At 27.0% G+C, this 17,224-nt stretch overlaps 3 protein-coding genes across 3 annotated transcripts; 2 read left to right on the top strand and 1 right to left on the bottom strand.

Moving 5' to 3' along the window:
- Window positions 1–288: 288 nt before the first annotated feature.
- On the top strand, window positions 289–1,935 carry GO595_003009 (uncharacterized protein; the record flags this gene model as incomplete). The annotated part of the gene is made up of 1 exon (XM_067915983.1): window positions 289–1,935. One exon carries the CDS (start codon window positions 289–291, stop codon window positions 1,933–1,935), a length of 1,647 nt encoding a protein of 548 aa, XP_067776810.1.
- A 1,044-nt stretch (window positions 1,936–2,979) lies between these two features.
- On the bottom strand, window positions 2,980–3,684 carry GO595_003008 (uncharacterized protein; the record flags this gene model as incomplete). The annotated part of the gene is made up of 1 exon (XM_067915982.1): window positions 2,980–3,684. The coding sequence occupies one exon, from the start codon at window positions 3,682–3,684 to the stop codon at window positions 2,980–2,982; it is 705 nt and encodes a 234-aa protein (XP_067776809.1).
- A 9,278-nt stretch (window positions 3,685–12,962) lies between these two features.
- Window positions 12,963–13,850, top strand: GO595_003007 (neuroguidin-like; the record flags this gene model as incomplete). Its single annotated transcript, XM_067915981.1, has 1 exon — window positions 12,963–13,850. One exon carries the CDS (start codon window positions 12,963–12,965, stop codon window positions 13,848–13,850), a length of 888 nt encoding a protein of 295 aa, XP_067776808.1.
- Window positions 13,851–17,224: the final 3,374 nt, after the last annotated feature.

The following is a 17,224-nucleotide window of genomic DNA, read 5'->3' as shown; positions in this document are numbered from 1 at the left end:
TTAGGGGATAAAAAAATCGTTCCTTATTCATACGATTGTCCAGCACTCGAGAAACTTGTCAAAAATTATGAAAAATGTACTGATCAAGCACAAATCGACTTTTTTACATTTGGTCCACTTCCATCTTATTTTTATTTCTTTACAACCAAATTTGGGAATGCTTCTTTTATTAAAACAATTAAAACCATTGAAGACCCACAAAAATATTACAGTTTTTCGCGAATGGCATTTTATTCTCCACTTTTTCTAAGGTTTATCAGCAAAGTTTTTATTCCAGCACTTTCTGTCATGACACCACAGAGAGGCACACAAAACTATAATTTAACATCTATTGGTGCTAGTATTAAGCAACGATGGAAATCCAATACTAACATAATACCACCATATATAATTAAACTCTTAAAAATCCGTCGTCATGACATTAAGCCTGCTGATGTACTTTTTAATGGTTTCTTTGCTGAAGCTACATCACCACCGAAAGGTAATGTATCATTAATTCAAATTTCTTGTCTTGTTGATTTTTTCCAATCACCTTCAACACATCTTATTCAAGCGATTCGTGATATTTTAACACCTGGTGAACCACATAGTATTATTAATGATTTAGTTGATATTACAATACAAAGTAAAAGTCCACATTTTAAGTTTATCTCAACAAAAGATCGTAATAATGCACCTGCATTATTTAGTTCACATGTTATTTCATCCATTGAATATACCTTTTTATCTAAATCATTTCGAACAATAGATAATCTTCAATATATTCCATATGCAACAAAGCCTAAAAACTTAATTGTCGAAGATAGTATTCATAACTTAAAAGAAGTTACAATGGTTAAAAGTAACTTTAAACCAGAAGTATCATTACGACATCTCTTAAAGAAGTCTGATTCAATTCCATATTTCTCCGAGACTCCATTAGGGTTAACAACAGAAGGATTTGTTAATGCATATTTAGTACAAATGGGGCCACCGGAGACATTATTATCACGACAAGAAGAAGCCAACATGTTAAACATGTTATGTGGCTTTGATAATGAAGCGAACTTAATCCGAACATTAAGTAAAGTTGTCTTAGAGCGTAAGAAAGAGATCCGCGCGTTAAGTGCATATACATCCATTACTACATCGATATTATCTATTGGACAACTTACATCCGACACACGAATTCGTGTCTTTAATGTATTATTACATTATTTAATTTACACCGAATTATTTAAGTCGAATAATAACATAAATAATGAACAACGTACTATACAATATATGAATGATCCGAAGTTATTTTTAGATGATTATCAACAAATTATAATCAAAGGTAAGAATGAATTACCGAAATATTTAATCACAAAAACATATCCTGAAATATGTTATAGTATATTAACTTCTTCATTTAACTTCCAATATTTCCAAGAAACTCATTCCGAATTAAGTGAATATGATAATCAACTTTCAAGTATAATATCAACAATGGCAACGCCGTTCGTACAAGAACAATTCCCTTTACCTACTGAACCTTATGACGTAAACAAAAAGCCAAAGAAAGTTATTCTTAGAGAACTCGTCGAAAAACTTCGAGACGAATTCGAAATTTGGGAAAATATCATTTTAGCGTTCATGGAAATTAACCCGATTCGAAAGATTTCGCTCCTAAAAAACGCGTTCGATATGGTGTACAAATACTTCTCAACAAATTGTCCGCCGTCAATGGAATTGGGCGCTGATGAATATACGCCAATATTCATCACGTGCTTCTTGTACTCGAATCCTTACGGAATGTTGTCGAACTACGTATTCATTAATGACTTCGCTTGCGCACAAGTGTTCGGTGGAATGTTCTCTTACCCAACTTCACAAATGATGGCATCGTGTAAAAGCATATTTCAGTCTGCAATGCCAAACGAGGAATTGACGCGTTTTTGCAAAATTGAACTTTAAAAAATTATTACGAATTGATAATTTGTTTTGTAACTAATTGAAATATAATTTCTGTTTTTATGTTCTTTTATGCTTTTGAATTTGTTTGTGCAGTACTTCGTTTTTATGTTAAACAAATTTAACAACAAGGAGAAAATCAGAAACTTCAACCATAACAATATATTTATCATCAACAGTAGCAAAATTATAATTTACACCCAAATTATATGTAACATCGAAGGAGTAGCAAAATCATTCGGATTTAATGAAATGCCACATTTGGATATAAGAGTCGTAGGCGCAAAGGAAGATGATGGCGCTTGGATAAAGAGAGAGAAAGCAAAAAGAGCAAAAGCTAATAAATAAAGTTTAGAATGTATGAAACGATTTTATGTTTAAAACAAGTATCCCCGAAGCACAATAGTACTTGAATTAATTTTTAAATATATCAAAATGATCCAAAATAAAAGATAATAAATAATTTCCATATGAAATTTTATATAAAAGTTATTCATGATAATCATGATATTATAATTTTATTATAGCTTGAAAAAGGAAATGATTATATACAACTGTAAAAGTAAATAATTGAATCATATCGTGCTTTCCATTTTTTTGAGCCATGTTTCTTCAAGAAAAAAATTTAATATGTTATTAAAAACAAATAAAATCATGTATAAATCATTATAATTTTATATTTATTACCATGTGCTTGAAAAAATGTTAAAAAAAAATAAATATTTGAGAAAATCGCATAAATTATTGTTATTTTCCCATTTCCGAAGTTGTGATGAACCTGATCCAACCAAAGACAACAAATGGACGAAAGTTTTATAAGAAACTGTTTAGTTGGAATATTAATTTAACACCTTTTCTTGATTAAATGAAATATCTGGCATGCAATTGATGCATTTGTATGATGATAATAAGGTATGGCAATGAACTTCTATGAATTCTGTAATTGAACAGATTAAATTTACATTTCTAACAGAATTAAGTTATATATTAAACATAATGAATAGCATTAAATATAATTCGCTTAATAAATATCGTGAAAAAACAGTTTTATTCATTCATTGCGATATCTCTTTTGAGTTGCTTGTACTCTTCTTTCATTTGTTTATATTCTTCTCGTTTGCTTTCAAGGGATCGTTTAACTTTTTCATACTCCATCTGAACAATGCGAAGCTCGTCTTCAATTGATTCAGCTTTGACATTCATTTGTCCCATTTTGTTGATTGTCTTATGTTTGATATCTTTGATTATTTTGAGAGGCGCATTTTGCTTGTTTTTGATAATCTCAAGTTCTCTTGGGTTAATGTTTTTATCTATCATGTTCATTTTTTCTTGTGTTCTTTTGGTTTTTGCATATATTTCACGAATAATTTCAAGTGTCACTCTATCAATTATACCGCCTGCTGTGATGGCTTGTTGGATTTCTGTTGCTCTAGAATTTATTGAACTATAATAAAATTGTAATTCTTTGGAATATTCATCTTTGATTTTCTCTTGAATTTCTCTCGACTCTGTAAAAGCAACATTGCCATCTAGGTCAATGTCTGGGATGTCAGCCATTGATGATAATGGTGAAAAGTCACCATTTTTTAACATGGACGAATTTTCTTCGATGAAATTTGTTTTTTTGTTGCCTTTTGTTTTCGAGTTTTCATTGGCTTCATCTGAATCTAAACCACCTTCACTTTCTGATTGGCTCGCTTCAGAACCCATTTTTTGGATTGATAATTTGCCCTTTGAAAGGGTAATTTCCATGAAAATGGAATCGGGGCACCAATAAAACTGCCGCTATCGACTCATTTAAAAAGTTACTTGTGATATGGGATCCCATATGAATTAACGGTTAAAATTGGAAATCTCTTTAAGCTTCTCATTAATGAGAATCAATTCTATTTTTGTATGATTATTTCTAAACTCATACATAAGTGCTGTTTTAAACAATTTAAATCATTTTCAAATATTATTTTAAAATACAAAATTATTAAAAAAAACATCAAATCAAACATATACATATCTTAAACATTAATATCAATTCCTTCTTGTTCAAGAAGTAATTTAACTATTTCTATATGACCTTCTTCAGATGCATACATAAGTGCTGTTTCAAATATTTTAAATTATTTCCAAAATTTATTTTGAAATCCAAAATTATTAAAATAAATATAAAATAAAACAAATAAATATCTTTAGCATTAATATCAATTCCTTCTTGTTCAAGAAGTAATTTAACTATTTCTGTATGACCATTTGAAGATGATAAAATAAGTGCTGTTTCAAATATTCTTAATAATTTCCAAATATTATTTTATTATATAAAATTATTAAAACAAATATTAAATAAAACAAATAAATATTTTTAGCATTAATATCAATTCCTTCTTGTTCAAGAAGTAATTTAACTATTTCTGTATGACCATTTTCAGATGCATACATAAGTGCTGTTTGAAATAATTTAAATAATTTTCAAATATTATTTTGAAATATAAAATTATTAAAACAAATTCTAAATAAAACAAATAAATATTTTTAGCATTAATATCAATTCCTTCTTGTTCAAGAAGTAATTTAACTATTTCTATATGACCATTTAAAGATGCTAAAATAAGTGCTGTTTCAAATATTCTTAATAATTTCCAAATATTATTTTGAAATCCAAAATTATTAAAATAAATTTCAAATAAAACAAATAAATATCTTTTGAATTGATATTAAATACACCTTTTCTTAAGATATAATCAAAACATTCGATATTTCCTGATTGTCCGGAAAAAATTAAAATATTTTTTGGAAGACAATATTCTTCAATGAAATATTTTGTCAGAAACAAATTCCCAATTTTTGCTGAAGCATTAATAATATCATTATTTATTTTCATTCCTTTATCAAGTAAAAATAATAAAATTTCAGAATTGTAATATAAAACACATTCCTTTCCTAATTTTTCCAAACTATCAATTTTTTGGGTTTTATTCTCATAAAGATATTTAAAGATATCATTTTTATGAAATTCAATTGCAGTTTCATATGATCCTTCAAATGATGAGTGGTTTTGTTCACATAAATGAATGATTTCTTCATTTCCACCTGCAACTGCATATTTACCTGTGTTTTCTATTTTAGAACCATTCATAAGTAAATATTTAAAACATTTTACTGAAGAAAAAAATGCTGCATAATCAATTAATGTAACATTTTTTTGATTAACAAATGAATGTCTTTCATAAAGTGATGGTTCAATTGTTTGATTAAAATCAAAATTTGCTTGTGATGATATTTCTTGAAGTTTTTCTATTTCATCATTTCGAATTATTTTCGCAATTTCATTCGGATTATGTCCTTCTTTAACATATTTCTTATGAAGTTCCCAATCATTTTTTGAAAGTTCTTCATAATTTTTTAAAAAAGTTGATTCTAAAGGTTGAAAATATTTTCGTTTACTTTGTTTTTCTGTTTTATATTGTGCAAAATATTTTGAAATATTATTTTTTATTATATCTTCATGAAGTATATTTAGATCAATCATTTTATTAATTAGATAGTTTGATTCTTGTGATGCAATATTGCATATGTATTCAATGAAAAAATCAAATATTTTGGGATTACTTTTATCCATTTCTTCTTCTTTTGTTTGAATTGATTTCAAATAATTAATATAAACAGAACTTTTGTTCTTTCGTGATACAAAAGCCAAATAAATTAATTTACTAATTTTAATATTAAATGAATGAGGGAAATTTGTGTCAAATAATTTCAGCGTTTGTTGGATTGATGAATTAAGATTTTCTTCAGTTAAATTAAATATTATATGTTCGAGCGAAAGAATTGATTCCAGATAAACATTTTCACTTTCCTTTTCTGAATAATTTGTTGTAGTTGTTGTTTGATCTTGGGTGATACTATTATCCATCTCAAAATGATCATCGAAATTTAACGGTTAGAGGTGGGGCTGCCCCTGATGACCGTTAAAGATAACTTCACGAAAAAGCACATAAGCTTTCTGGAACCCAAATTACGACTTACAACACCTAGAATTGTTACTCAATTTATTTAAAACATAAAAATGAAACAAAAAAATCGCAAAAAACAAACAAATTTATACATTTTGTGTGGCCAAAAAATAATTTTGTTGCAACACTAATTTCCAAGATTGATAAATAGCTCGATCCTCATTAGCCAAAAATACGTCTGTCGAACTCACCGTTGGCAAATTATAGCAGCTATATTCAACCGTCTGTGCCAAAAAGCCAATGAGTTCCATGTTAGCTATTAACATTCTGCCATAAAAAATGGCTTCAAATGAATATTTTTGTATTCGTATGAAATCATTTTTTTGAAATTGTTTCCACACTATTTTCTTTTGAGTTGGCGAATTTAATGTTTTGATTGTTCTTTTTTGTTAGTATTACAACTTTGGTTAAATGTGATATGAGAAACAGTGAGTGGCGAAGCTTTAGGCATTATAGGATTTAGCTTATGAATGACATAATTTTTGTCATCAATCTCATCAATTGAAGTAGCTGGTCGATTTTTAACTTGCTTTTCCTTTGTAAAAGTCAGAGATGGTACAAATTGTAAGTTATCTAATTCTTTTTGATGCTTTTCATTTTTATTATTAAATCTTGTACCGAAATTATAATCACAACTCCGGGAAAGCTTCCTGGCATTTGGGTTTGTTATATTTAAATTTGATTTTTTGTATAAGTTAGAAAGATTAATAGGTCGCTTTCGATTTTTTTCAAAAAAAATAAGTCCAATTTCCTGCTTTCTTTGCATTTAATGCCGAGATTCCCAATTTGGTATTGGGATGTTTCTAATACTTGGTACTGATTTAACATGCATATTTGTATGTTAGCAGATTTTCCCAGAAATTTAATTTCACATGATATGTCATATAGAAATCAAACGCGTTTCAAACATTATTTTTTCAGCATTAAATTAAAATAGGAAAAACAGTGCACCCTCCTTAGGAAGTACCATGTTATTATTCTTTGTCTATTTATAAGTTCACCAGGGTACCGAATTAAATATGATATAACGAATGGGCTAATCAAATATTAAATCAATAAAATTGTTATCAAAAAATTCATTTTAATGTAAATTCTGATAGTATATCTATTTTATGTCCTTCCAAGCATGGTAAAGTCAAAAAGTCAATAGTTTAAGAATAACTTTTGTAAAATGGAAATTAAACTGTTGCGTTTTCTAATCGATGATGCAACCATTGAAATCATTATTTAAATAAGAAAGAAATACCTTATGAACAAGTGCAGATATCAAAAATCAATGAACCCAAAGCGATTGTTACAAAAAACCTGTGTGTGATCTTTGTAGTGTTGTTATTGAGACCGTAATTACAGCAGTTGTTGTTATAGTTATAATTACAATAATAATTATTCAAATCAATCTTCAAAATAAGGAATCATATGAAGAAACAGAAAATGATATTAACATAGATAAGAAATTATTTGTTTAATCATAAAATAAAGTATTATATCAAATTATCACTTATTTTTTCATATTCCTATTAAGGTCTTTCATAATTTTTCCTCGTTATTCATCTCATCAATTCTTTATAATATTATTGTATTTTTTATGTATTTCCATTTTGCTTTGTGAATATACTTGTCAATAGGTAAAGCGTTGTAATATATATTGTGATTTTGATGATTTTCATATTATTCGATGTTTATATCAACATTTTAGCAATTTCAATTGCTGTTTCAAATTATTAAAACATATTCCAAATTATTAAAATGAATATTTTTTGCATTAACATCAATTCCTTTATTTAAAAGTAATTTTGAATTTCATGTAAATTGATTGATGATTCAAATTTTTATCTCATATGTTTATGTTAGTAGTATCATCATAAAGCACGTGCTTTGACGATATCATGGCTTCATACAAAATGGAATCAAACACACTGGGTGTTAGGATTTTAAACGGTCGAAATCTGTCCGCTAAAGAAGTAGTTTTTCGAGTCTAAAGCAATGTACTTTAGAGATAAAAACTTTTCCCATTCAGCAAAATTCTAACTTTGTTTCCATATTTTTTATGTTCGTATTAAGTTTCGTTAAAAACATAAAATTCCATCATAAACCATTCACAGTTAAAATTTGCTTATAGAATATCTATAATATAATATATTTTTACAAATTTACTCCACCCATTTGAAACATAAATGAAATCATTTTTTGAGAAAAAGATTATTTTGTTAGAATGAAAAAATATGATTCTACCGAACCTGAAATTCTCAATATTATTTTTTAATACATATTTCGAAATCAAATAATAACATGTAAATTGAAATTTTATACATTTCTAAATGTTTATTTCGTTTTATGATATAATAAAGATTATGTAATGCATTGCATTTTTTATTCAAAATAAATAATATAATGGAATGTTATGGGATCATTTTGGAAAAAAAACTATAATTTTCCAGAAAAAAACCAATAAACAATTTATTTGTTTTGAATGCAGTTGTCCGTTAATATGAATTGTAAAAAAAGGTACTCAATTTTTGAATAATGTATACAATCTTTCAAATGTTTACAAAAAAACGAAAAAAGAACCTTACATTCCAAATCTTCATATAACTTTAAGCTTGTATTCTAATCAGGAATGTCAAACAAAGGTTAATCCGAAGAAGACAATAAAGTCTGTTAAAAATATAAAATTTCTTTTAATTTGAAATTTCCAAATCATATATTCAAAAAATACATAATTTTATTTTTATTTCACTGGAAGTGTATCTACAGGCTATGAGGGAGAAAATTTTCATGGGCATCCATTTTAAATATTTGAATCATTTTATCACATAATGTGTTACATGTATTCAACAAGTTCATGTAATGACACAGCACTATTCAGATTTTTATATTGTAGTAAGCTTCATTTTCAAGAAGAATTTGATCCAACTAAAAGTTTTGCCCTTATTATCTTTAATGAATCACCTGCTGAAGTATATTATGAAAATCATGATTTTACAAATTGGCATATTGTCACACTATAAAGAAAGTAATGGAAGGTCTCTACTCAATGAAAGTTTTAAAGTATATTTCATCTATCAAAGCACCTTTTTGTAATGGTGTTCCACGATTGGTATCTTCCAACAATTTATCTGATGAAATTGCTTTCATATTATATAACTATGTTGTGTCGAATATAAAGACATTGTACATAAAGGAATACGAAGAGAACAATAACCAGTCGTTGTTTAAGTCTAATTTGGAGTTTAACGGAATTGAATTTTTGTCTCAAATTTTCTGTTAAATAAATTATTTATTTATTATTTTGTCCTTGTTTTCAAAAGGAATTATGTAAGGAGGATCGTTGGTCAACTCCGTTCTGTTTTAATGATTTGAAATATGTTTTAATAATTTGGAATATACTTTTAATTGGTGATCAAAATAAGCCTTTTATTATTTTACTTTATGAATTCCTTCATTTTTGCTGAATAATCCAACTTTTTCACTAGTTTATACTTTTCAATTTTAAAATTTGAATTGAAATATCCGTTATTAACGGATTTTCCACATGAGGCCAAAGGAACTATGCGACTGGGAAACACTTCTATCAATAAATCAAGCAATTTTTAGTTTGAATGAAGAAAATTTCTCTAGATCTTTAGGTTTAATAATCAGCAAATTTGATGAAATCCATCCTTTATCTTATGATTTCATGATTATTCAAATGATATATTATTCCTTTGTAATTAAAAACAATAACATAGATTTATTTTTAAATATTATAAAAGAAATAAGAACATTTGAAGAGTGTAATAAAATCAAATCTAATATATTTGATGTATTTGGGCAATTTCTTAATAATAAAAATTCAAATGAATCATCTTATCTTCTTGAAGCTATGATTGAACATAATTTTCTTGAACCAAACATTGTAAAAAACAACCATAGTGCTTATTTTGTACATTATATGTCTAAAGATAAATTAGCAATTTATTTAAGGGAACATGATTTTGTAAATTATGAAGAACTTTCAAATAATGATTGGGAACTTCATAAGAAATATGTTAAAGAAGGACATAATCCGAATGAAATTGCGAAAATAATTCGAAATGATGAAATAGAAAAACTTCAAGAAATATCATTACAAGCAAATTTTGATTTTAATCAAACAATTGAACCATCACTTTATGAAAGACATTCATTTGTTAATCAAGAAAATGTTACATTAATTGATTATGCAGCATTTTTTGGTTCAGTTAAATGTTTTAAATATTTACTTATGAATAGTTCTAAAATAGATAACACAGGTAAATATGCAGTTGCAGGTGGAAATGAAGAAATAATTCATTTATGTGAACAAAATCACTCATCATTTAAAGATGCATATGAAGCAGCAATTGAGTTCCATCGAAATGATATTTTTAAATATCTTTATGAGAATAAAATTCAAGAAATTGATAATTTAGAAAAATTAGGAAAATTTTGTATTTTATATCGCAATTATGATATATTTTCATTTTTAGTTAAAGAAGGAATGAAAATCAATGATAACATTATTAATGAAGCAGCAATTAATGGAAATATTTTTTTAGTTGAATATTTTCTTAAAGATTATTCAATTCCGCATGATATATTGGTATTTTCATCTGTATCAGGAAATATTGAACTTGTTGAATACGTTTTAAAACAAAAAGGAATTGATGTTAATGCTAAAAATATTTATTTGTTCTATTTAAAATTTATTTTAATAATGTAAAATTTCAAAATAATATTTGGAAATTATTTAAATTATTTCGAACAGCACTTATTTTAGCATCTTTAAATGGTCATATAGAAATAGTTAAATTACTTCTTGAACAAGAAGGAATTGATATTAATGCTAAAGGTATTTATTTGTTTTATTTGAAATTTATTTTAATAATTTTATATTTCAAAATAATATTTGAAAATTATTTAAATTATTTAATACAGCACTTATTTTAGCATCTTCAAATGGTCATTCAGAAATAGTTAAATTACTTCTTGAACAAGAAGGAATTGATATTAATGCTAAAGGTATTTATTTGTTTTATTTGAAATTTATTTTAATAATTTTTTATTTCAAAATAATATTTGGAAATTATTTAAATTATTTTGGACAGCACTTATGTATGCATCTAGAAATGGTCATACAGAAATAGTTAAATTACTTCTTGAACAAGAAGGAATTGATATTAATGCTAAAGATATTTATTTGTTTTATTTTATATTTATTATAATAATTTTATATTTCAAAATAATATTTAGAAATTATTTAAATTATTTGAAACAGCACTTATTTATGCATCTGAAAATGGTCATTCAGAAATAGTTAAATTACTTCTTGAACAAGAAAGAATTGATATTAATGCTAAAGATATTTATTTGTTTTATTTTATATTTATTTTGATAATTTTGGATTTCAAAATAATATTCGAAAATTATTTGAATTATTTTATACAGCACTTATTAGAGCATCTTATCGTGGTCATACAGAAATAGTTAAATTAATTCTTGAACAAGAAGGAATTGATATTAATGCTAAAGATATTTTGTTTTATTTAAAATTTCAAAATAATATTTGGTCATTAATTAAATTATTTAATACAGCTCTTATGTATGCATCTAGGAATGCCATGCTTTGGGAAAATGATTTTTTTTTTTAATTGAAATAATCAAAGACAAATATTATTTCATTAACTTTATTTAGGACTGAGGACACATGGTCCTGATTTTTCATTAAAACTATAAAATTAGAATGAGTGCTGCATTTTTGAATGTAGAATGATCGATTTTTGATATACACAAAACATCTGAAGGAAGTTCAATGTTTTTATCAAATAATCCATGAAACTTCTTTCATCAGATTGAAATTTATCAATATTTTATATGAAAGCCAAATATTTCTGGGTGACATGGTTCACAACTTATATAATCTTCATTTTTTGATCATTAAACTTTAAACAATCATTGTAAAAAAATTAATATTAATTTCAAAAACTGTGATATAAAACGTCTGAACGTTTTCCGCGTTGATTATATCTTAACGTTTTTTGTGTCAACGTTTATCGTTTTTGGTATTTTAAAAAGTGGCAATTGGTAATGGAAGTAATTGTCCATTTCCAGAACCAACGTGATACCATACATATAAAAGGCGCAAATCCATCAGTAGTGCAATTACGAAAAGAAATAGCCAAAAAATTTCCAGTTCGCACAACTAATCAAAAATTAATTTACAATGGAAAAATAATCACAAAAAATCCAAAATCTAAACTCAAAGACTTTGAAATAAAATCAGGGTGTAGAATAATGTTAATGAGCAATACTTCTAAAGAAGAAAAACAGAAATCTAAAAGAAGAAATTCAACAAAAAAGCGATCAGCAAAAATTTTAGGAACAAATGATCAGTTTAACTTAAAGCCAGAAATAATTGAGAAGGGTCCTCCTCAAGGATGCATGCAAGGTAGCAAAACGCCAATTAATATATTTCCATCTTCACCGTTTTCAATATATGATATGAATGGAAATGAAGCTAAACTTTCCGTGGAATCTGAAGCTATGTGGGTTCAACCAGTTGTTGGTGATCCTGAAAGAATTTTTTTGACAGATATTAAATCACACAAAATTATTCCACAAGACATTGGCGGCTATAATGACCAGTACGTATCAATAGGGCTTGAAACGAAAGATGGACCGCGGATGTTTTATTTTATCCCCAAACAATTTTCAACAATTTTTGAAAATTTTTTGAAAGGAAGGAATAATGACTATTAACTTAAAAACAATTTTCTCTTTTATAAAAGTAAGTTATTGTATAAAAATATTTTTTTTTGTTAATGTTAAAAAAAGAATAAATAAAATTTTGATGAAATTTTTTATTCCAAAGATTTAATTTAAAAATGTTGAAATTCAACATTACAAAAGATTATTATGTATTTCAATATATCACTAAATCATTTAGTTTCTCTTATAAAAATTTTAAATTTAAAAATTTTTCATGAATATAAGAGACCGTTAAAGCTCTCATGACCATTACCAAAATTTATGGATGACGAAATAGAACTATTTTCAGGCGTTACTATCAAAGATACAATTAAACATGACGTTAAAACAACAGAAGAGACCCAAATTATACCAAAAGTTGATTACATCAAAATTGCAGCAGACCAAAAACTTGATCTTCTTACTCACCTTAGAAGTCTTCAAGCTAAGATGGATCAAGCCAACGAATATTTTGACAAAATATATGAAAAGATTAGGAATAATGAAGAAGGGAGTATTGATGGCATTTCATTATTACAGGTTCGCAACCATTGCCTTCTTGAATACCTTGAAAACCTTGCTCAATTCATGGTAGCTAAAACAACTGGTTCTGATATAACTCCAGCTGTTGATTCTCTTGTATCAAATAAGTGTGTTCTTGAAAAGATTAAACCACTTGAAAACCAACTTCAGTACCAACTCCAGAAATACAAAGAAATTGAGAAGAATCAATCGATGGCACTTCGTGCAAATCCATCATCAATGTTAGCTGATCAAGAATATGGCGAAGATGAGGAAAGATTTGTCAGTTCTCAATATCAGCCACCTCAAGTCATGTCTTCTTTGTATCCACAAGCTCATGAAGACCAAGTCAAGGAAGCCAAATATGCTCGTACAATGAAAGCACATGCAAAACAATCAATGCTTATGGATGAAGTTGCAGCAGAGATAAACGATGGCCCACAAGAAGCAGGACGAAAAGCAGCAGCGAGCAAGAAAATGAAAGAATTTCTTAAACGAATGAAAGAAATCGAAGAAATCGAAGAAGAAACAATGCACAGAATACCAAAGTCAAAGAAGGACAGACAGATGATGAAAATGCTAGAGCAAAAACAAGCTTCGCTAGATTCTATTCTGGATTATGAAAAGATTAGACCTAATAGACATTGAATAAAATTATTTTTGAAGTTAATTTCTTAATAAAATTTTATGTTTAATCGTAACAATTTATTTTTATTTTGATATAAGAGGAAATTGATTAACATCAATATTTTATAAATCTGCTTATAACATATTAAAAAGTATGAAACAAATTATTTTTTTCGTATACAGTTTGTTGGTAACGCTGAAACATGATATTAGGTGAATAAATTTCAAAATATATTGCATTTATAAAAAGAAAATGAACAATCTATAAAGTGATTTACTTCCAAATTAATACGCCAAGGTTTCCGCCAAAATAAGCAAAAAGCATGTTTTTTGTGTAAGTTACATAATGTGAAAAGTTTTCACCAATAACAACATTCCAGCTCGGTCCCATTTTATTGTCCATATCTGCCTTGATTGATTTTGAGCAAACTTCGAGATTTCCCTGAGCTCTATCAATTGCCATTCCTATTAGATCAAAAATTTCTGACTGTAAATCCTCGTCTAAGTCAGTCTCTACAACCAGGGGGTAATTAAAAGCTTTTCGCCATTCTGGAATTTGTTCCTCAGTCATTGTAGTCAAAACTTTTTACCAAGTAATAACGTACTTATTTGTCACTTTCCATAAGTTTAAACGTTTTTATTTCATGGTGACCGTTTTAAAGGATCAGAAGAATTCATTTGACTTAATTTTAAATAATGTATACAAGTATCCCCGAAGTACAACAGTACTTAAAGTTGTTTTTAAGAATTTAAAATTGAAGCGAAACGGAGACAATGATAATTATTTCATGAAATTTTATCTGAAAGATATTTTTTTTTTTAAATAAATTTGTATAATTCTAAAAATTATATTATGATAATATTTTTATATAACTTATTGTATTCAATAATTATTTAAAATATGAAATATTATTAATTACATATTCATACAGTTTGTATCTGAAATGATCAGAACACGCTGATGTCCCAAACAAACATACTCGATTTATATACCGATCAAATCACATAGAAGTATATCGTATGAGTAAAGCTCACAATCGAGCAACGAACCGCAAACTTCATATGTATAATCAACAAAGCTTACAATTATTTTTATTTTAATTTTGGTCAATACCAATAGAGATAGTACAAAAACATTTTTAAAAAGATCCCTTTTTATTTAAATGCATTTATAGCCAATTATCATTTTCTTGTTGAACAAATTTATCAATTTCGTCATTAATTTTTTCTTCTAAAATCATTTCATTAGATGTTGATTCTTTAGACATTGATTTATGTGTTCCTTTTTTCATTTTCCTTAAAAGGAAAACAATTAATCCTGTAATTAACAGAATGACAACAATCCCTCCACAAATACAACCAATTAATAAACCAGATGAAAATCCATCATTATAAATTTCATTTGGGATATAAATTGTAAAGATACCTGAATAAAATTCAAAAAATGAATAATAAGCAACAGCTGTGTATTCATAATAAATAAATTTCGAATTAATATAAATCACTTCTGAACTAATCAAAGAAGTAATAAATGAATTTGTTATAAATGAATTTAATAATGTAATTGTCTCTGTTAAAGAAATGGATTTCACTAACACATAAGTGAAAGACAGTATCGCAACAAATGGTAACGAAAAGGTAAAAGTATTCGAATTTGTAAAATAATTTGATTGTGTGAATGCACTTGATGCCACGAATGTCTCTGATTGTGTATATGTATTACTTTGTGTATATGTATCTGATTGTGTATATGTATTACTTTGTGTATATGTATTACTTTGGGTATATGTATTTGATTGTGTGAAAGTAAATGATGGAATGATTGGAATTTCATAACTTTTTATGCTCCCTATGTTCCCTGCATTATCCACTGCTGCAATATGGATGTACTTTCCACTTTGGTTATGTAGAAGTGGGATTGAATTATTACTCGTAATTATTTCTAAAGCACTTTCATTAACATTATCTTGTTCACTAATTGTATATTTGTACTCTTTTATACCGGTTTCAACATAAACTTCAACTTCACCAGATTCATTTATAAAAGTATCATTTGTTTTTCCTTTTGCTTCAACTTTAAACTTGTAATAAGAGCCAACATCACTTGCATTGATTATGGCACATCGTTCACTAATGTTAAATGTAACATCATATATTTCAGGCGAATCTTTATCTTGTGATGAGTGATCCTGTGCAAAATTATTATTAGTTCTTTGTTTCAAATAAAATATTGTGTTTGCTATAATCTTCATTTCATCCTCAGTTGCTTCTCCTGAGCTATGACCTGTTTGAATCATGGCTGTATTTTTATATGTTGTTAAATAAAAATTATGTTTATATCCATATTTATCTATTGTAGCATTATCATTATCGAATGTAAACCAAACATCTCCCTTTGCTGCTTGACTAGTTGTATGTGAAATAGGAATTTCAAGTGAAGAATTTATTTTATATGGATAATTTGTCAATAATCCCCTTTGGTATACTAGTATTTTATTAGTGTTATTATTATCATAAAAATCATAACCATCAGCTGGAGAAGCTTTTATACCAAAAAGTTCTCTAATTGCAAGTAAGCTTGTAGATTTATTTTTGTAGAACACACGACTAATTGTATCATGTCCAGCAATTACTCCATATCCTTTATTTATGTATTCAGTAATGATTCCTTTAGCTGTTTTTGTGTTGATATTATAATTATTATTGCAATCCCATGAGCCAAAGAACAAAACATCATAATCATAAACATAGTTAGTATTATTTGCAACTTTGTTTTCAAAGTTTTCAACAGAAATTGGTGTTACAAAAATCACTTGTTTCTTTGTGGTTGGATCAATTCCAATTGGAGAGAATGTTTTGCTTGTGTCATTCTCTATCAGTGTTCCCCCTTCCATCCAAACTTTTAAAGATGCTGCTTTTGACATTAAGCATGGATTTGATTTGTTATTAAACATGAAAGTAACGTTGTATGTTTCTGGATAAATATTTAAAACTTTAACTTCTGTTTCCGCTTGGTATGTGCTGATTTGTTTCCAATCAGACCATTCTTCACTTGACTCCTTACTACTTTGATAAATCTTGTAGTAAACATTTTCATTATTGAGTTTTGTCCAATTAAGATATACACCACCTTTACCAAATGCATACGATGGCTCTGGGTTTGCATTTATTTGAAGTGTATGATTACCAGAAGCAAAAAACGGAAAAATAAAGAGCAAAGTTTCCAACAGGAAATACAATTTTTGCCCACACATAAAAAACCGAACATTCAATGTGAGTTTTCAATGAAAATGTTTTTTTTTTTTTTTTTTTCCCAACAGACATTGTCAAAACACCATGATCATCTGATTGAAAAGTAAATAACCAAATTCATATATATTAATTGCCGGCAGATA

The sequence above is a fragment of the Histomonas meleagridis genome, assembly GCF_020186115.1.
Source record: "Histomonas meleagridis strain 2922-C6/04-10x chromosome Unknown contig_20, whole genome shotgun sequence".
Taxonomy (NCBI): domain Eukaryota; phylum Parabasalia; order Tritrichomonadida; family Dientamoebidae; genus Histomonas; species Histomonas meleagridis.
This window is presented reverse-complemented; position numbering and strand designations above follow the sequence as displayed.